General features: G+C 42.1%; 1 protein-coding gene across 1 annotated transcript in view; it reads right to left on the bottom strand.

Moving 5' to 3' along the window:
- Positions 1–491: 491 nt before the first annotated feature.
- The window catches only part of LOC128355055 (calmodulin-binding transcription activator 1-like), a 55,109-nt gene continuing 34,336 nt past the window's right edge, over positions 492–21,264 (bottom strand). Inside the window, exons 6-21 of the mRNA XM_053315215.1 lie at positions 20,655–20,726; positions 18,377–18,530; positions 15,059–16,950; positions 13,805–13,931; positions 13,181–13,315; positions 9,163–9,311; positions 8,565–8,749; positions 8,410–8,488; positions 8,041–8,316; positions 6,938–7,468; positions 5,939–6,087; positions 5,597–5,843; positions 5,348–5,416; positions 4,304–4,449; positions 4,135–4,206; positions 492–3,460 (exon numbers count right to left, since the gene is read on the bottom strand). Coding sequence (XP_053171190.1) covers positions 3,385–3,460; positions 4,135–4,206; positions 4,304–4,449; positions 5,348–5,416; positions 5,597–5,843; positions 5,939–6,087; positions 6,938–7,468; positions 8,041–8,316; positions 8,410–8,488; positions 8,565–8,749; positions 9,163–9,311; positions 13,181–13,315; positions 13,805–13,931; positions 15,059–16,950; positions 18,377–18,530; positions 20,655–20,726 — 4,359 coding nt within the window. The 3' untranslated portion in view covers positions 492–3,384. The remainder of the gene's footprint in view (positions 3,461–4,134; positions 4,207–4,303; positions 4,450–5,347; positions 5,417–5,596; positions 5,844–5,938; positions 6,088–6,937; positions 7,469–8,040; positions 8,317–8,409; positions 8,489–8,564; positions 8,750–9,162; positions 9,312–13,180; positions 13,316–13,804; positions 13,932–15,058; positions 16,951–18,376; positions 18,531–20,654; positions 20,727–21,264) is intronic.

Here is a 21,264-nt window from a genome sequence, read left to right as displayed (position 1 = left end):
TTGTAGAAAAAGTGATGCAAGATACAGCTAGGTTGAAGCAAACAGATCACATTCACTGCTTCACAAAAATGAGACTGGATTATCAGTAGGAGTGTTGATCAAGAACGTCATTTGAAAATTTGCGGACACTAATTAGTGAATGAACAACTGGAGTATCCCTAACACACACAAATATGCACATACACATACATATGCATACACAGATGTACACGGTCAACAGTAGTGGTACAACTCTGTGTGTCAACAATCGTTTACACTCCACATACCATCTCCCTGTTCTTCAACCCTGAGTAAAATCTAAGGGAGAGATTTAATTATTCCCAAAGACATAAGCACAGAGAGAAAGAGTGTGGTTTTTTGTGTGTGTCTGAATGTGTACTTTTGTGTATAACTGTATGTATGTGTTTACGAGTGTGTGTGTGTGTGTGTGTGTGTGTGTGTGTATGTGTGTGTGTGCATGTCTGTGTGAGAGAGAGAATGAAAGAGAAAGACAATGAAAGAAAGAGTGTAGGACAGTTATTGTGTTCTCTGGAAAACCGCTGGGCTATGCTTTCATATAAATGCCGTGAGAACATTTTTGAAGAAAGACGGACGAAGTGAATCCACGGAGGAAAACACATCGTCCTCCCAACAGCGACACCGGGGTACTGTATAGACTTGTGACAGTGCCTTTCACACACAGAAGCTGGATTGTATGGTTTTCTTATCCTAATACTGCAAAATGCACATACAAGTGGGGCAAAAGTGATACTGTAATTACCAGTTTGTTTGATAAAGCAACACATAGCATCAATCAGGCCATGAGCATTCATTCATACCACTGACAAATCAGAGCGTCTAGCCTAGACTCGGATCAAGTTTAACACTGTCAAGTTCATTTTTAAACACACAATTTAGGAAAATAAACAGGTAACTGGCAACCTTTTTTTTTTTTTTTTGGAGAACACACAATAGATATTTCCTGATATTAGCTTGCACTTTTCTGTTATTGAGCAGGCACTTTCTAAACAGAGCTTTCCAGAATTCTAAAATACACATCGTATAATGGCAGTGACAATGAGGAGGAAAGAAAAAATCAATATATTGATATGTAAAAAGTGGGAGGAGACATTCTGTTTGAGGATGGAAAGCTTTGACGGGAGGCCAGGCTGGATCCGCTGTAGGTGTGAAAATGGTCTTAATAAAAGCTAGTATGTTGCTGAAGCACAACCACATTGTAAAGAATGTAGCGCCCTCTTTCCCTTTTTTTGGGTCATCAGTCATTGCATTCACATTTAAACGCTCATAGTCGTCATCATCTTCATCACCATATGTATCATTTTCATACTTGCATCATCACCATCTATACGTAAGTCTGCTTTAGACAAACTTTCAGAACTTTTAGGAGGTTTATGGTTGAGCTATTACAAGATCTCTTCTACTGTTTATTGTCTGTGTGTGTTGCCTCTGTGGATCTTACTGATATATCTTTTGGGCGTTGGTTTCCCCAACATAACATATTGTTAGGCAAAATAGCATTCATAATAATTGGCACTACTGGCAAAAAGGGTTTAATTTTTGCTAGCCAAGAAACAAAAGCACAAAGTGTAAATGTTTTGTCTGAAAGATCATTGTTTCAGCTAACTTTGTTTTCCCACTTATAATTCTAACATTAGATTTTTCAGTTGCATGCTTTAACAAAATGTTCTTTTCAGTAACACTTATACTGGATACTCTTAAAGTGAAGCAGTTAAAATCCTCTCACAGTCCATAGCCACTAACATGTTCTTTTTGCTGTTTCTTTGTCTTAAATCTCATGCACATTACTCCGTTTGTAATATCTACATTATTTACAAGCAATACAGCCATCCTGTGTACCCAGGTCTCTGTCTTAAGTTCTCATTATGGGAGTAAAATAATTTATAATCTTAAATACAGTCCTCTTATGAAAAAGTTTCAGGGTCCTCGTATCCCCTTACCTCGTCAGTTTATATACAGGAATATGCAATAGTCCAAAATATGGATTTGATTGCCCGTTTGGGCCAATATGGGGACCAATGCCCTGTATAGGGGCAGGTATAGGACCCATGTCCTGTACAGAGCAAGCATAGAGACCTCTCAGAGTCAAGAAGAAGTCAAGGCAATGGTATGTGACTCTCTCCTCAAAACCACAGTTAGGATTTAGAGGTTCACGCAAAGAACAAACTAACAGAGACATTTAACCATTGGAACATGTCATATTTTACCACACAAGGGGGAAAAATCAGTCTCAAGCTTAACCACTCTTGAGCCAATTAAATAAATAATTAGACCCTTAAATAAATAAAGTTTTAAAAAAGCACCCAAAATGAAGTCATTTGTCCTTACACAGTTCACATTACACAGGGCAAGGATAAGTTGATGAGGACGTAAGTGAGACACAACTACACATAGAAATACAAAAGAAACAACACTAAAGCAGTTTGGCAAGCATGCAGGAGCTCGTGGCTCAAACACATGCATTGAATTGAACAAACACGGACACACCACGTCAGGCTAGCAAAGTGCTGCCTCTGAGAACGACTCCATACAAAGTCCATGTAACAAATTAAGACATCGTTATTCAGACCCCAACCCTTATCTAACAATGCCCCTCTTACATTCAAGTGCAGTTCCTCCCCTTTTGATCGGGTGACTGATTAATAGGTTTGTAAGCCTGTGAGTCAGAGTGGTTGGTGGTATTGTGATATACTGAGTCAGAAGAATGATTTGCCACTATAGCTCTTCAGGATGATGGAGAGGAGGAATAAGCGAAAAAACCTTGCATGCAAATGCAACATAGAAGTGAGTTTTTTGGTTTATGTTTTCTTATTCTTTCATGGATCACCGTTTGCATACAAAACACACAAAAAAGGTTTTCTACATGTTGAGCATGTCAAAGTAGCCTTTCTCTTGAATCAGCTGTTCATCACAGGAGCCTTTCGCCACATCCAGCTGCTGCCATGAACAGCAGGATGTCGTTTCCAGGCGCTTCCTCGCGTTTTCTTATTTGACTCGTCGAATTGCTCTTGCAAAGAAACATACCCATGAAGAGTGCAAAGAATGCCATGAGGTTAATGTGATGGCCTCCCAGTGAAACTGTGGAGGAGGATCAGTGCTGTGGGCAGAGCCAGGTCCCTGGGCTCTACCCAGCAGTCTGTCTGTCTGAGCTGCCATGATGGACACCTATCCTGTCCTCAGTCTGTCTGGGAAGAGTTTTTCCCTCTTGAGAGAAAAGGGGAGAAAGAGTGAGAGGGAAGAGGCAAGAGAAGGAAACACAGGGGTGGGAGAGGGGGTTGGGGGTAGAAAGGAAAGGAGTTTGGGAAGGATGGAAGAAAGGAGAAAGAAAAAGGAGAAGATGGAGGACGGGGAGGGTGTAGAGATTGCTCACAGGCTGAGGGGGCTGTGTGTGGGGCCTGGTGGTGGACTCTCAGGACCCCTGGCCTTTCTCTGCTCTCTGGCCCTGAGGAAAAAACAAACATACATTAGAGACATATTTGAGAGATTTTTGTATGCAGGTCTTCAACAAGTTATTCAACAAATACCTTATCCTCCCCACCCATCAAGGCACAAAAAAAGAGACTGGCAGGCCAAGCAAGACACTTAAAGTCCCCTAGTGATGTCAGTCAGAACATGCCCCCAGGAAAACCATATGCAAGAATTGCTCCTCTCTCTATCTGTCAGTCATGCAGAAGTACCAACATCATTCAGCAGTCCTCGCAGAAAGACAGAGAGAGAGAGAGAGAGGGAGAGAGAGAGAGAGAGAGACAGGGAGGGAAAAATAGAGAGAGAGAGACAGAGAGAGAGACAGGGAGGGAAAAATAGAAAGAGAGAGAGCGAGAGGGAAGGATAATAATCCAGGATCTCCCCTCCCCCTCCCTCTGCTGACATGCAAACAGGCATCAGTCACCAGGAGAGGGGGAGAGAGAGAGAGAGAAAAGAGAGAGAGAGGACTCACCCGTTTCAGAGGCCTATCGTCCATCAAGGGGCTTCACAGGAACAGTAAAACAACACCAACTATTAGCACCAATGTAGTGAGCGCAGCTGTGGCAGTGGGCTGTAGGTGTGTGTAGGTAATGTGTATCAGTGTGTGACCTTGGATGTGTGTGCAGTGGTGTGTGGAGTTTTATGCCTCACCTGTGGCGGCATCGGAGCAGGAACCTCAGGATCTTGCGAGCAGCCTGGTTTTGTTTTTTAGTTAGGAGGCTGCTGTAGATGAAAACATTGGTGTAAGAATTGTTTTTGAATAATGATGCCCTGTGTGTATATGTGTGTGTGTGTGTGTGTGTGTGTGTATTTGAAGTACCTGAGGGAGTGTCTGTAGGAGCGGTAGTATTGCTGGATGAGGACTGCTGCTCTACGACTTTGTTGGAACTTCCTCTGCTCATGGAAACTCCGGAAACGACTCTGGATCAGGATGGCTGCCAGGGTCATCCTCTTATAAAGTGCATACTGAGAGAAAAGACAGCAGTGTTGAAAAGCCCTCTGTCAGCAATAAATATGTAACTTTGTATTGCTAAATACTGAAACTGAACACAATTTTATTTCCAAATTAATGCTACAGATAAAAACAATATCACACAAAAAAAAATTAACTCAATATGTAACTATTTTTAGTTAATTCTACAGTGCATAATTAAAATGAATGTACATATATAAATATACAGCCCTAGCCTAAACCAGAAATGTGTGACTGAGCACATTACTCAACAATTGGCAGCAAAACTATAATCTCAGAATCTGCCAAATTAGCAGCTGAGACTTGTGAAAGCACATTCTGAAGTGACTGCTCACCAAATGTTGTAGTTATAAACGTGTCCCTCTGAAGTCATCATCCACAGACTGAATTTCACTAAACACTTCTATTAATAAATGTCTATAATAGGTTAAGCTGTCTGGGGCGAAATCAAAAATATGTATGATAAAAGTGACTGGACTATAAATAAAAGTTTCTACCATGAACACAATTCATGATGTGAACAACACTGACGGTTTGAACTACACAATAAAAGTATTACATCATATTAAGCCATATTGCTTTGGAGCTATTATAGCTATTAAAAGATAAGAAGTTTATTAATTAATTAATTAATTAATTTCCTTTACAGAAATCAACTGCCAATTCACAAATAAGATAAGATATTCCTTTATTATGAAATTATATTATAAATATAGAATATTGATTATAAAATGTAAATTAAAAAGTAATTATTAATGTCATTTTAAGTTAAGGTTATGGAGAGATCACTTCTATTAGTGCTATTATTCTTGGATATCTAATTCAGTACTTAAGGTCAGCCTCACATGATCGCAAGTTGTGGACTAATGCTTGCTGTATGTTAACTCTTACCTGCTTGTATCTCTTATAGCAGCGCTGAATCACTGCTGCAATCTCTTTGCGTTGTTCCTGAATGGGACCCTGCAGAGAGTTACAGCGACTGTTTGTATACATGTTCACAGTCATCTTAAGCTTTCACAAAGAAATGTGGATTACATAAGAGAGAAACAGGGGAAGAAATTAACTGATTCAAGGCCAGAATTGTAAAAGTGGTGATTAAATGTATGCAACCTGTTTGAGTGGAAGTCATATATTGGATACCTTGTGTTTTCTGAGGGAGTGCAGAGCATCCCTGATGGTCTCATACAGCTCTGCCTGCTCTTCCTCAGTCATCGCTAGACAGGAAGAGTCAGTTTTCAACCTCTCCTCTTTCATAGCTGCACAGAGGAAGGAGCTCCAGTCAAAGGAGGACGACAGGGCTTGCTTAGCCTGAGGACTCTGCTGATCCTCAGGCCCTGAGAGAGAGTTTGGTTTGGGGATAGGAGTCGTGGGTTTGAAGTTTAGAAATCTGGAAAAAAGAAGAGAGCAAAGAGAAAGTTGGATGTAAAAAAGATTTATGCAAACTTACATCAATATAGTTGAGTTTATGATTCATTGACTCACCTCTCCACTTCACCAAGGTAACCAGACAGTAACCGGACATCCCTGCTGATCCCCACTTTCCCAGAGTCTGTTTCAGTCTCCATAGTCTCCTGTTTGAGCCTACCAGGTGAAGCCTCCATGATGTGATCAGCAAGCATCGTAATGTCCATCTGCAACACACATGGCAGGTGTAACTCATACATGTAAAACACCTGCTGTCCTTTAGTGAAATCATCTTTAGTTTTGGCATTCATTTTCATAACTATGCTGATGAAGCTAAACTACATGGACTTATTCAAGGGAATGACTGCCTTAACTCTTAAGTTTAGCTCATACACAGTATGTCTGTGTCATGTCTGTGTCATGCTAGATGTGACATGAGGGTACATCTGACAGTTTGACGGGTTTATGTCAGAAATCCTTGCATCCTACAGCCAAGTCTTACAGTAGAGCTGATTATTTTTCCAGGTGGAAAAAAGAAACCTGCAGTTAACACTATTGGGGCCTTGTTAGTAATCCCATTCTTGGTCAGTGATGTTTGTGTGTATCTGTTTGTGAGTGAGTAACTTGGTTTGTCTGTGGTGTAGATGGTACTGATGTCATCTTCCCCAGGTGCCTTTCTTATCACTTTGATGATGTCATATCATGTAAATACCATGTTACATCTGGACCTTCACCCCCACACCACCACCTAGCAATTCACTGCATTTTGCTTAAGTTACAGTTTATTGTCAACATTTAATCTAATCCTTTTAGCACCCTTCCCAATGCTTCTTTAAATGTTTTACCTGATGAGGTTTTCATGGGAGTTTTTTTTATTATTCACATTGAGGGTCAAAGTTTGGGGAGAGTTGTTTTCAGAGTTTTTAATTTATTGTTTCATGAATTTTCATGTACTTTTTCCACAAACATGGCATGCATACAAGCAAGTTGCACACAATGTCCATCACATACAGTACATAGAGTTCAGTGTTCATTGTACAAGATCCAAAACAGCTCCTAACAGTCTGCTCCTCCTACCTGCAAGTCTTCTGCGTTATCCTGATAGGTCAGCAGCTCTGTTTCTTCTCCCCTGTCAGACAGCACTCTTTGGCGCAGGTGAATGGCCAGTCGTTCTTTTCCTAAAATCCTCCTGGCTAGGCTACGCTGCCCCAAAGTCTGTCTCAGACTCCACCTGGTGCCCCCTCCAGACCCCCTTATCCTGGCCGGCAGGTGGGAGAATGGGGTGCTGGGCAGCTGAGGAAGGTTAGGGCTCGAGCTGGCAGGAGGCGTGCTCTGACAGCTGAGGTTGGAGGGTTGACTTTGTAAGGTGTTGGGGAGGAGAGAGCGTTGAGGGTTTGGACTGGGGGAAGAGCTGAGGAGGGAGTTGAGGGTGTTAGTGCTGGGGGTTGAGTTAGCTAGCTGTTGGGGGGTGTCTGGGCTGGGTTTGAGTCTCTTGGCTGGGGGTGGACCTCGCTGTTCTCCCTGGGTTCCCTGTAAGGCTCTGAGTCCTGTTTGGCTCCAGTTCTGGTTCTGGTTATCTGGCTGGCTCTCTGTCCTGGCTTGCCTCAGCTCTGGAGAAGATAATTGAAAATAAAAGCAAGTGTAATAATATTAACATCGATTCCTACTGGATATATTGGATGGATACGCTAGCTTATTAAAGGGCCAGTTCACTCAAAACATAAAAAACATATATTCCCCACTTACAGCTAGAAATAACTAGCCGTGGTGATAACGTTCAGTTTTTATTTCAGACGGTCCACAGACAGATCAGAGGAGTATCCAGAGTTAATAGTCAAAATGGCCAAAGTGTAAAAATGTCAAGTTGTGGTTTTACAGGGGGTTATGTGACAAACTATTTCTTGGCCGGGAGCAGTTGTAGTTGCCAGGTAATGGAGAGTTACTGCCTCTGTTACTGGTTTCTTTCCAATACATAACACCCTCTAAAATGGCAAATTGTTGTTGGTACACTTTGGTATAAAGAAACAAGATATAAAGTGTTAATTCATACATATCCATTGTTATCAGGTGGTGTTAGGTTGTAAGGAGTAAATGGAAAACATTTCCTTGTGTTTTGGGTAAACTGACTCTTTAATGATTCTTCCCTCTTCCATGTCACATCACCACATATACTGGTGGACTTTCCCACCTGAGTTAGAGTTAGGGGTTGGACTGTTGCTTATTCCACTGAGCTGTGACTCTCCTCTCCACCTGTCCATCCAAGTGTCAGCAGGCTGGCCCTGAGCGTGAGGAGTCTGTTGCAGCTGCTCTAAGAGCTCAGCCAATCGAGTGTGGCCCCGGGATCGGGCAATGTTGAGCGGCAAGCGTCCCAGGGAATCAGGAATAGCCAGGGCTCTTGGGTCCCACTGGTAAAGCACCAGTGCTGCCTCAGTGTGGCCCAGAGCACATGCCCACATCTGGGGAGGCCATAGGAATATACAAGTCACACACAGCCATGAATAGGAAGAAACATACACTCAAACACACATTTGAGACTATTGATCACTCACCAGTGGAGTGCAGGAGAAGTGGTCTACGTTGAGAGGATCCACTTCCAGCTCGAGGTCAATACTGTCGGCATGCTTGGTGCTGCAGAGCAAGACAACAAATTAACTGTCAGATTCTAAACCTTCATGATAGTGGATCATATTTGTGTGTTACTCACCGCCAACATATGAGTGTCTGAATGAGCCCTGCATAGCCCTGAGCTGCAGCCAGATGCAGTAAGGTCATTCCTCTGGAGTTCTTACTGTGAACAAGCTGATTAGATGAAGCCCAGCATGGCTGCGACATCATCTTCTCACAAACTACCACCACACGACCCTCGAATGAACCCTGATCAGGAGAGATCTGGAAGATTAGACAGAAAAGGGCACAATGAGTTAAGCTTGTAAATCTTGGGAGATCTCTCAGAGTCTTATCTACTTCTTTTTTGTTGATTTTTCAAATGTATTTAGAAATGTCACTAAGTTTCATTTCACCAAGACAGAGTTGTTTCAAGTCGTTTCTTTCAGAGCTCCAAAATTACTGTTGGACTATTATCATGCAGTCATCATGTCTAATCTTCATATTTAATTTCATTGACCCAACACAGTTTTGCTTTAATTAAATATTTTAATATTTTTGAATAAATAAAACAATCCTTACTTTTTATTACATTTTTGTTTATCTGCACTTCCCATCTGGTGAATGTGTCTCTTCAGACTTTTTGCAGATCATATAGCTATAAAGGAAAATTTCACCCAAACAAAATCACATCTTACTTGAGACTGCTGATCTGTGGCTCCTCCTCCCTCCACTCCTCCCCCCTTGGTTGCTATGGTTTCTGAGCTGGGGTTCTGATTGGTCATCTCAGCCATCCTGTGTTCCATCTGCTCCAGACGCTCCAAGATGGACATCCTGAACTGGGTATCTACAAAAAATGAAGGTGGGATGAACAAAGCTGTGAGCATAGCTACATGCTTGTTGTATTTAAGAAAATCAATATTGTGTTTTAGTAAATCCAACTTAGAGAGGTTTAGAGAGGAGCTCTTCTCTAAAGGGCTCAATACTGAATAAATCAGGATTGAAATTCAATAAAACCCTAAACCAGGGAGCCCTTTAAAAATGTGTGTGTGTGTATTAATGAGTACATATTTAATGACAAATGTAGTTTTTGCATGGCTGTATGCGAATGTGACCCTTTGTTCCAGTGCTGCTGCAGTTTTGCTGCAGTGCACATTATGTCATTGCACCTGCTGCTCTCTCACACAGTCTCTCTATTTTCTCCTCTCATTACTTTCCTATTTTTCTTTCTGCTGTCTGCAGCACGCAAACTGAGCAGAAAGGGTGGAGCCATGTCAGTGACACAAAGGCTCAGGCTCCCCCCACTCCACTTCCAGCAACACAGCTCATCTAAATACGAAGCAAAACACTCAACTATCTTAACTGTCAAACACTTGAGAAGCACCTGTAAATGTAAATACGAAATGTAGATAAAAACACACATACATCCTCTAAGAGTCAAAGTATTGCACACTGGATTTCTGGTAACATAAAACACGGTGGAAATTAGCATTTGCTATAGGATTTTTGTTGTTGTTCAATTCTGATGAAATTATTAATTGACACATGAAAGTATTTTTTATAAAGTTGACAACAACATTTTATAGATATTATGCAGTTTATATTCAGTATGTGGATTAAATTAACATTTAATTACTCTCCAAGCAAGCAAAAACGATTTAATTATTGTTATTTTCATATATGTAATATTACCTCCATTAAAATGTTATTTATTGCATCGTCATGTCATATTCTATTTCACAATTCATTTATCCACCTGTTACATGCTATGTAAGTGTAGATGTTGCAAAGTGCATGCTGTGAAAAATGTGGTGGGAAATGAGAAAGACCACTGGAATGCTGTTAACTCCATTGCTAAGTGTATTTAAGGCCTCCATTCAAAAATTCATGAATTTATTCATCATTTCAAGATAATAATGGAGTGCCATTTTTCTTTACTAATGGTTTTTATCCACATACTTCAAATGCAAATTTAATTGCTTTTGAGTGTATTCATTATTTGGATTATAATTCATTACTGCCATAGTTATTCTAGTGACACACTTCAGGTTCCATAAAGGAGTGTCTGCTGTTATTCTGTTATCTCATTGTTCTGCTGTTGAATGACACCTTAACCTGCTTTTCAAAGTTAGTTCAGTGGTTAGTTGTGGCTGTGGATTTATTGAGCAGCATTGGACTCTAACTTTCCCTGTGAGAACACAATTTGTTTTTTTGTTAAGACAACTTATATATACATATATATATACATATACATATATTATGTTTGTTTCTAAATATTGGTGCCATTAAACAACCACACAGATTTTGAAATGGCACCTCAAGACACAAATCTGAAGAATTTAAAGAGACAAATAAAAAAAGCAGCCAAACAAAATAAATGTACAGTATGTCTGTAAAATTAACCATAATTAAAGGTCTTCATATTTTTAATTAACTTTACTTTTGTTCAATACAAACTCAAATTAAATTCAAAGTCAGTTTAATAATAATAATAATAATAATTATAATAGAGGACTTCAAAACACCAGTATTAATGCATAACATTTCAAATTAACTAATATTTTACATTGTTGACACCTCAATGTTATATAATATTCAAACTAAATTAAATTAATTTTAATTCTGTCCTTTAGTCATTCAAATTCAAGAGGAAAGTGATTCCTAACTAAGGCATGCTCACATTCTTTGTGGCACGTGGTCATTAAAACATTCAGCAAGCATAAACACTCAGAACATTTACATCACAATGTATAATTGTGTTTGGGTGATCAACAACATCCCCACGTCTCTGCATACAGGCCTGTTATTATCTGGGCCTTTACAGGGACCACATTTTGACTTCAGTGGCGCTGTCCACTCTGCTGGTTCTGAAAATGCACAGGTCAACCAATCAGGCTGAACAGGCTTGATGTTATCAGGTCTCCAACCAGAAACCAAGCAGTGCCTCTTTGCTCAAACATCTAACGTGCAAACAACGTGAGTACTTGTGGCATTTCTTCTTCCACCTCTTTGTCTACAAATCCGGGAAACACATGTACCACAAACTGAAATACAAAAAGTGGCTTTAGGCTTTAAAGCTCTCAAGTCGGAATTTAGACAACAAACACACTTATGTCCATCTACAGTAGCGTAACAAGAGGAAAAACACTTAAACCATGCTACAAACAACACAGACCTGAACACCAATAAAGAGCTCGTTTTAAAGTTATCAATTAAAATCAAATAAGCTACGAACCCAAACAGCGAGTCTCTCTATCTGCTGCTCTCTTTGTTCCCGCTTCTGCGACTCACACATTGCTACTCAGACCGAGCAAAACACAACTAAGTGCAGAGAGAGCGAGAGAGAGAGCGAGAGAGAGAGAGAGAGAGGGAGAGAGAGAGAGAGAGAGAGAGAGAGAGAGAGAGAGAGAGAGAGAGAGAGAGTCTCCACGTTGTGTCTGGGAGCGCAGCGCTTCAAATCCACCCGCCAGACTTGGAGCTGCAGGAGGCTCGATCGTCATCGGCACAACAATAGACTGCACACAAATTAAACTGGAGCAATGGCGTGTGGAAAAAAAATCGTGTGCTGACACATATTTGCTTAAAACTATTGATCTATTTTTATTTACCCAGGCAGTGAGCCCTTGTGGTACATTTGAGGCCAAACAAAGGACCTGAGCGAAAATAGGCAGAGCTCGTGTCAAGTCTCGCTCTCATCGCTAAAAGTCAAAGCCAGAGCCTATATATAGCGTATATGAAGCCCCAGAGCACACTGCCAGTGGTGCTCGACATTTTGACTGTCAAGTGGACCGCGATTATACTATGATGTCCTTGCCCTTCACTCCAGCAAAAAGCCAGCCTGCTGTGACCGTGGAGCTGCATTGCCGCATTGCGCAACGCAGAGACGGGGGCGAACACAGGACATGCCTCATTGAGGAGACCCGTGTGTTTTCTAGCTGCAATTGCATCAGGAGATATTTGCACACAGAGGCTAATCCCCGCTGCTGCGCATACATTTGCAACTAAACCCTCAGAGCTGACTCAAAGAACACTTAATTGCCCTCTTACATCTTGCAGTAAGTTTTAATTTGATTCAGTATAATTGAAATCTCAGAGGAACAACATTAAGCTCTGGCAAAATAATCCAGACACTGTGCCAACATACAAACACTCACAGTGGACTTCATTATAAACAGCGGTGGCCTAAACAAATCCAAAAAAGACAGACCAAAACCTTAATGAATGGGGAACTTGTGAAGATGTAATTTGCAGATATACATGTGTCAGAGAACAGGTGTCGAAACAGTTTAAAAGCTAATGTTCAGTCTTGGATCAATCTGCATGCAGGAGGAGTCTGCAGTTCAGCCAAACACCACTGAGCAATGACACCGTACTGGTCAGTACAACAGTGACTGAAGACAAAACATCTCTTAACATGACAGGGCATCAGAGCAAAGCAAAACAGCACAATGACAGTTCAGTTGTGCGCACACACACGTTTTCTTAGTTTTCAGTATTAAAAAATGCTAGGTGTAAAGGCTGTACAAAAAAGAGGAAGGGATATATTTGATTTCATTTGATGTTTAACTTACAATAAAATACAACATCATGTCAAAAACAGAAAATGATACAAACACATGCATGTTGTTGATACATGCTCAAGACAGTATGATAAGAATGTAACGTTAGATCAGCACGGTGTGTGTGTGGTCAAAACAAAAAGACTAATGCTCTCACCGTCCAGGGACAGCCAGTCATGCTGAGAAGATGGGAGAGCAGGAAGGTCGCGCGCCTTGTATTCAAACACCACAGAGGAAGAGATGACCTCACCCCCCATAGCTACCTGCAGCATGACGAGTCCTGTGTCATGGGCTGGAAACAGACATGCGGGAAAGAGTTAGTAAGAGTGACTGTGCATGGTCATTTCAGGACAGTAAGATAAACATATTATATACTGTGTATGTCTAGTGACTATTTGCCTTGCAGCTTTTCCATGACTGCACTTAAAGAAGCAGGATGTGACTAATGTATCCCTTACCTTTACCATCCCAAAAACATTTCTAAGGATATATGTGTACACTGTGTACCTGCCTGTATGCCTCCTCACAAATTTCTTTTTGTATTGTTCTTATCTTCTTTTATAAAAGGGACTGTATCATTTGATAAAGGATTGCAGCCCACACTGTTAGACTGGAGGAAAACCTTTTTCATGGAAGTTGTTTATTTTTGGAATCAGTGAAGTGAAGTTTGGGGTAAGGTTAAAAATAACCAAATCATGTCAGTAATGAGAATGTCTGCACAGTGACTGGTGTATATCAGTGTGTGAGAGACAGTGAGTGTGTGCATACACATATATGTTACCTGGGCAGTAGCAGCGCAGCACTCCAGGTTGGATGAGGGCAGCAGGGACACTGATGTGGTCAAAGAGACAACTGTACTCACTGCTCGACTCCAACCAGGGACCTGTGATGAGGACCTTTACTCCACCCTGCAGCACAAACACAGGCTTTAGTCTAATATTGCACAGTGCCACCTGTTTGTCTTCAGGGAGCTGCAACTGAGTAACCTGTAATTTTCAACATTGTTAATAAATAGATACAAGAGTCTGTGAGAATGAGTCACATCACTGCATGCAAACTACAATGTGCTGCTATAATTTAGCAGTCTATGAAGATGTAGGTACATGTGTATGTAGGCTTGTGTGTGTATACATATGATGTAAATGTGTGTGAATCAAATATCCTTATTCCATCTGTCCCAAAAACAAAGACAGAGTAAACAAATATAAACAGGTAAGTTATAATAATAGTGAAAAAACCCTGATAGCAGCCCCTAGAGGATGTACTGCTTCTTACATCCAAGTGGAACAAGGTTGTTCAAACCATCTGAACGACATTGCCATGTGTTCTCTCTAGCGAAGCTAAAAATAATACAAAAACAACATATTGTCCCTCACAACTTATAGAGTCATGAGCTTACAGTTCACAATAGTGAGAAGGGTAAGAGTTTGGCGGTATGTTTTTGGAATTTGTAGTGCTCCATTTTAGTTCATGCTAAAAATGATACCAGCAGCCTCTGAGTCTTTGGGGGAAAACAGTTTCAAGAAACTCAAAACTGTGCAATAATCAGTATGATGCAACACTGATGATCCTGGAACAAAGCTGATGGAGAATATTAGCTAAATATGTACAAATATTGCCTGAACCTTTGATGCCGCACATAGTTTAGTTATTAAAAGTATCTGACGACTTTGACAAGTATTATTTTTAAAATGTCAGAAAGTGTTTTGAGGCAATGCAAAGTTTCATCATAATTCAGTGACTTAAGTGGTGTCTATGACATTATATATGTGGTACATGGATGAATTAATGAAGCCACCCAGGGGAATCGGTGTAATATTGAAATTTCATTAAAATCCAATCGGCTGAGTCTGAGATATTCAAACTCCTTAATGACCACACAGCCAGGCTGGCGGTCTTGGCACAAATTGCGCTGTGCATGATTCCAGCGTTTAACGTCAGTACAGGCCACAGTCAATCATGTGAAGGAGGGACTGACTTCACTGTAGGGAATGATGAATAAATAATGAGTGATAATCATGTTGGGTTTACTAACCTCTGGATAAGACCACTCTGGGGAGTAGTCTGTCACACCAAAAAGCCTTCCAGTTTCCTGCAGCAGTCCCAGAGCTCCCTGCTCCACCTCTGAGCCATGCAGGTGGCCTGTTCCAGTGCCCTGCTCTTCTCCTGCTGCCCCCTCCTGGGGCATCAGAACTCCAGTGACAGCTGCCCCCACGCCACCTCCAGACCCCTCAACTGAGATGAAATCATTGATAAGATCAGAGAACTGGCTTCCAAATGAAGCCTCAAAGCCTTCTAGACTGATGGATGCTCCTGCCCCAGCTGTTGAAGCTGATACCCCCCCACCTTGTTGAGGAAGAGGAGAACTATAGAGCGCCCCTTCAATGCCTGTACCAGCAGCTATCGACTGGGGGCTGGCCACCACTGAACTGCTGTTCCCTGACAAGCTTACACCATTACAGAGAATGTCACTTTCCCCTCCTCCCCCTCCTCCTCCTCCTCCAGCACCACCTCCACCACCTCCTCCACCCTCCTCTCCTCCTCCATTGCCTTCTGTGGGTTGCAGGAAGTGCTCTGCATCCACACTTGTGTAGGTTTCATGATGATCTCCAGGTTTAATAAGTAACTCTGCTCCATTCTCAGGAGCTTTGTCTAAGCCCCCAACCTCCCGATGTACCCTGCTGCTGGACTGGTCAATGTTCGTATCCTGTGGTGTCAGAGGGAAAGAGCCCACTGCCGCTCCTTGTCCATTCCTTCCACACATGGCCTGCTGGTCTGGACTGGCTTGGTGGAGGTGTGTATGCGGGTCTCCGTTGGTGACTGGAGAGTCTGTTGGCACCGTTGGCAGGCCTATGAATGTCTGGGCCTCGCCTGATTCCTGGGTAGCATCTGTACCATTAGTCTGCAGCTGGGAGGGCTGGCTTGTCTGTGGGGAGGCCTGGAGGAAGAGGTTTGGGGAGGGGTGGTGTGCAGGCTGGTTCAGACTTGGGACACAGGCTGACGACATCACAGCACTGAAGTCCATCTGCTCCAGGGTGGTGCTGGGGCTGAGGCCTGTGCCTTCTCCCACATAGCTACTCTGATTGGCCAATGGCTGCTCCATGGGTGCAGCTTCCGTCTTGATGTTGTTGACAAGGGCAGGGTTGTAGACAAAGCCATTTGACGAACAGTGGAGTCCTCCATCATCACCGTTACACCCTTCATTCTTCCCTCCACCCCCTCCGTATGTCTGGCCCTGCTTGGGGTTGTTGAGGAAGCAATCAGGATCAAAGGTCATGGTGGTCTCAGGAAGGCTGACTCCTCCACCAGAATCTAGAGAGCTGGAGAGAACTAACTCTCCTCCCTCCCCTAAGCCCACCCCGCCAGGGAACGATGCAAACCTCTGGTTTTCAGGGGCAACAGCCAACAGGATGCCGGCAGTGGTGCTCTCATGGGTGGATGCCAGTAGGTGTGTGTGGCCAGCAGAATAAACAGAGTCCCCGGTCAGTGTGGTGACCTCTGACATGAACACGGCTGTGCTCTGCGATAAGCCAGCCCCAATGGCAAGTGCAGGACTGTCAGCCATGTCGCTGGTGATTGACAATGGGGAGCTTTGGGTGGTGTCAGGGACTTCCACTTGGTTGGTGGAGGTAGATGAGGACACCTCCATGCTGCTCTGTGGGAGTAGGGAGGGTTTGGTTATCCTGCCATTCCTCCTGTCTCCTGCACCTGCTCTACTCCTGCCCCCCCCAGGACTGGGCTCTGTCTGGCCCTCTGACACATCGCTGTTCTGGACTTCTGTGCCATCTGCTTCCTCAGCTCTCTGGCCCGCCGCTACACCGGTACCCACTGCAGCTCCACCCCCTGCTGCTGCCCCTGACTCCTGCTTGGATGAGATGATGCGCTGCTTGACACTGGAACATTTCTGATGCAAGCTGCTTCCAGCACCTGACAGAGGAGACAGCAAAACAAAGGAAAAAACATAATGCAAATTGTCCTTTAATTTGCTAATGTCAATCTTATAATAAGTAAGTAATATTGCATTACCTCACATACATTTGACTGTATGTGATGGCACCCTCCAGTGGTGGGAATGTAAACTGAAAACTGAGGTCATGAATATTGATGCTTGTGCTTTGAAAACTTACATCCATGCAAACTGCAGAATTTGGGTTTTTCAAAACAATTTCAACATATGAAAGTATTATTTCCAATTTCTAAATGTATTTACATCAAATGTTTTGTATTTAGCAGACTCATTTTTAGCGTGAAATAACAAATACCATACCATGTAATTGTCAGGCACATAAAGCCCATAGAAACCACACAAGGATCACGTCAGTGATCAATAGAGAGGAGCCAGGAAAAGAAAAGCTGAAACCTGTTTTATGTGAGCAGATGAGGGTAGGCAGAGCAGCAAGAGGGAACATGATTTCAGTGGAGAGAGTGAGAAATGAGGTACTATTTAAGTCAACAAGCCACTTTGGGCAGCTGTCCTTATTTGCCCTTCCAAATCAGATCAAAAGATGGGTGAGATTAGGTAAGAGTGTGTGTTGGAGTGTGTACTGGAGTTATCTACCCTCTCTGATGCTCATTTATGAATAATACATGCTGGATATTTCAGGCAGCACCATCTACTTCCTCTGTATCCCTCCGTCTTTTTTGGGTGCAATGTGTATTGACCTGTAGGTGGCAGCATGGCGCTGACTGTCAAAACCCTCAAAAACAAAAGAAAATCTCCTTGATGAACACCTTGATGTACTGATGTATCTTATTTAGGTGTCTCTTTAAAGAACAATGTTTGTCTTTAAATAGCAGTATTTTGTAATGCAGGGTGGTATTACTACACTCTCATGTTGATACGAAGGACAAAATGTTTCAAATCTTTCATCATCAAAATAAAAATAAAAAAAGTAACCTAAATCCAGCTTCCAGAAAATACAGCTATTATTTTTTGGTTTATTTTTTTGTTTGTTTTTACCTTTATGTTTGTGCTAAATTCCGAACTTATTTACTTAAATTATTAAGAGAGAAATATCCATATCATCTCTGATTTGAACCGCTGTAGTCACCTTCTGTCTCAGCTGAAGTAATTCAGAAGTTCATTATACTATGATATAATTGTATATCATATTATATCTGTATTTTAGTGTTACTACACTGTTTTCCTACTGATGAATTCTGAGGCTTGGCCACAGTAGGTTTTGTCATCATCTTTATCATGATGATATAATATCACCATTATTATGATGAGTGGTATTGTTATGGACTAGTGACTCATTTTCTCAGGCTTCAGGAGAGTGTGAGGGCTGAAACATGAGAGCTTGAGTGTAGGAGGAAAGTGAGTGTTGTAGTGACGGAAAAGCTAACTCACACATGGGTTTGAGTTGTCCAATGAGCTCCTCCTTGCTCCACTTGGCCCACTCCTTCCTGTCTGTGTTGATGGAGCAGAGGACAGGACCGCATGGCTTCCCACTATCATCCACTGCCGGTACATTCAGATAGTGTACCAGCACAATGTCTGGGTTCTATAGCACAGGGACACACAGGGACACACACACACACACACACGCACACGCACACGCACAAACACACACACACACACACACACACACACACACACACACACACACACACACACACACACACACACACACACACACACACACACAGACAGACAAGCACATACACAGCGTTAGTTTAATGTGGTATTTATTCATTAATTCACTGTCATGCTTTTACCACATATGAAGAGAGAAAGAGAATAAAATGACTAGAGTCTATTTACAGAGGGAGTGGAGGGAGGGGATATGGGGAAGGAAAGCAGGAGAGAGAGTTGAGGTCAGGGAGGAGGTCGGACATAGCGTGTCAAATAAGATCCTCTCACCTGCCCATAAAAGATTTAACAGCTCAAGCCCACTCATCACTCTCTCTAACCCTGCAGAGGCAGTGGAAGTGTCTACATGTGTGTTTGTGAGTGTATGTGTGTGTGTGTGTGTGTGTTTGGGTGTGTGTGTGTGTGTATAGAGAGAGAATGAGAGAAACAGAGGGAGAGAGCAGGTCAGAGTAGTTCTCACTATACTGTAGGCCACCAGCAGACCTATGGAATTTCTGCCCCATGAATGATTCAACAGGTGTGTTCAAGTGTGTGTGTGTGTGTGTGTGTGTGTGTGTGTGTGTGTGTGTGCACGTATATGTGTGTGTGTGTGATTGAGAGAGAGAAGCTCCTCTTGATGAAAGATTCAGTAGACAGACTCAGGTGAGGGGGAGGACCTGCTGAGGTGGAACACTTTTCTCTCCAAAAGAGGATGGCACATTGCACAGCACCACACTGTGCAATGCCACAGCACTCACAGACTGATTTATGATCAGATTCATTGATGTGTTTTGATATCTGCACAAAGGGCAGAAAATGACACATTACAGATAAAGCAAGTTGAATTTGCCTTTATAATTTTAGACTGCAAGAATCACACTAGTCTGGCATGCTGAAAAAGAAAATATATTGGGTAAGGGCATATTCAATTTAGGGCCGGTGGCTTGAATGTCCTTGTAAACTTCGTGTGACAAATTATGCAGGAAATTCTGGCAAAGAATACATAAATATGTATGAATTTCCATATTTTAAATGAACATTGCTGGGTATTCAATATTTTCTTTGAAATGAACAGAGAGACATGGAGCGAGGGGAAGTGTAAATGTATGCGGGCATGTTTAAGATTCATCGTGTAACCTGTCGTCTGAAGATGATGAGGTCCTAGTGACCATCTCTTGCATGGCCAATAGCGTGAGAGACATCTGTGTGTGTGCATGTGAGTGTGTGTGTGTGTAACTGCTGCTCTCCGTTTTCTTTCACATGAGCAGTAGAGTGAGTCCAACATCTCTATGGAAAACAACATGTTTTTATACACAGGGGACACCTGTGCATGTGTGTATGTGTGTGTGTATGTGCATGTGTGTGTGTGTTTGTGTGTGTTTGCGTGAGTGTGTTGTGTGTGCTGTTCGTAGCACAGAGGGGTGTTTTCTTGGAGAAGACCACATAGAGAGAAATGCCTGAGTCCTTGAAGCTCACTACAGGTTTTGAGAGTAAGGGTTAGATAACACGCTGTGATCTGGAAGTTACAGTCAACTCTTTTACTCTTTTTCTTTTACTTCTCTGCACTGTACGTTAGCATTATAACAGATCTATAGACACAGCATAATAATGGCATTGTAACTGTGTGTGTGAGGAGGACACTAAACTCAGCCACGCCATCCAGTGTTATTATGACCTCAGCTTTGTGATAGTATTTCCAGCCTAGTCCACCTCATTAATTTAGAAGAGGAGGATGTTTATTGCTAGTTTATGCTTTAACTCACTGTTCTGTTTTGAAAACATAATGGACAATTTAACACATGAAACTTTGTGTAAAACTAAAAATATACCACTTTTCTGAAGTCCACTTTTGCGTAGAATGGCAAATAAATCCTAACACAGCTGGAATAAATGTTACAAAATAGCCATATTGTGAGGGCCTGAAATGACAAAGCTACGCAGCTATAAACAACAGCTAATAACCAGTTATCACCACTCTATAAATTTGCTGAAGTCTTGTTTTGTACGTATATAAATGTGTGAGAAAAGGCAAGGCTGGGAAGGGGGGTGGGCTTACCTGCAGCAGCCAATAGCATCTACGGTGGAAGGTGGGGATGATGGAGGAGTGGACGTAGCAGCCATACAGACACTAGAGAGAGGAGAGGAGAGGAGAGGAGAGGAGAGGAGAAGAGATGAGAGGGAAGGAGAGGATATTGCAGGGGTAACAAGAAAAGAAAAAAGGAGGAAGCAAGACAAAAAAGCGTATACGGAGAAGAGGAGGAGAGGACAGTAAAGGAGAGAATAGTAGAGGAGAACTTAGGTTATACCCACTTAGGTTGTATTGATTGCGGTGATAAAACTGAATCGCAAAGATGCTGTATGGGTTTTTTTCCTAATGTCTCTCCTAAAATGTCATAAATCTGATGTTGACAATCACAGCACAAGAGACAGTGAAATGTACTGCCTCGGCAGGACTAGATATAGCCAACTTGGAATTCAAAAAAAGTCACAGTGTTGACAGCTTAAAGTCACTGCAATACACATTTCTAACAGTTGAGAAGACAAAGGAAGAGGAGTAACAAGGTGTTAAGGTGAAAAAGACGTGAAAAAGGAGGTTTCAGTGTCTCTAGCCCTGACTGTATTCAGCAGAGGATACTACATATATACAAATGTATGTGTGTAAAAAC

This window comes from Scomber japonicus, chromosome 3 (assembly GCF_027409825.1).
Source record: "Scomber japonicus isolate fScoJap1 chromosome 3, fScoJap1.pri, whole genome shotgun sequence".
Taxonomy (NCBI): Eukaryota; Metazoa; Chordata; class Actinopteri; order Scombriformes; family Scombridae; genus Scomber; species Scomber japonicus.
This window is presented reverse-complemented; position numbering and strand designations above follow the sequence as displayed.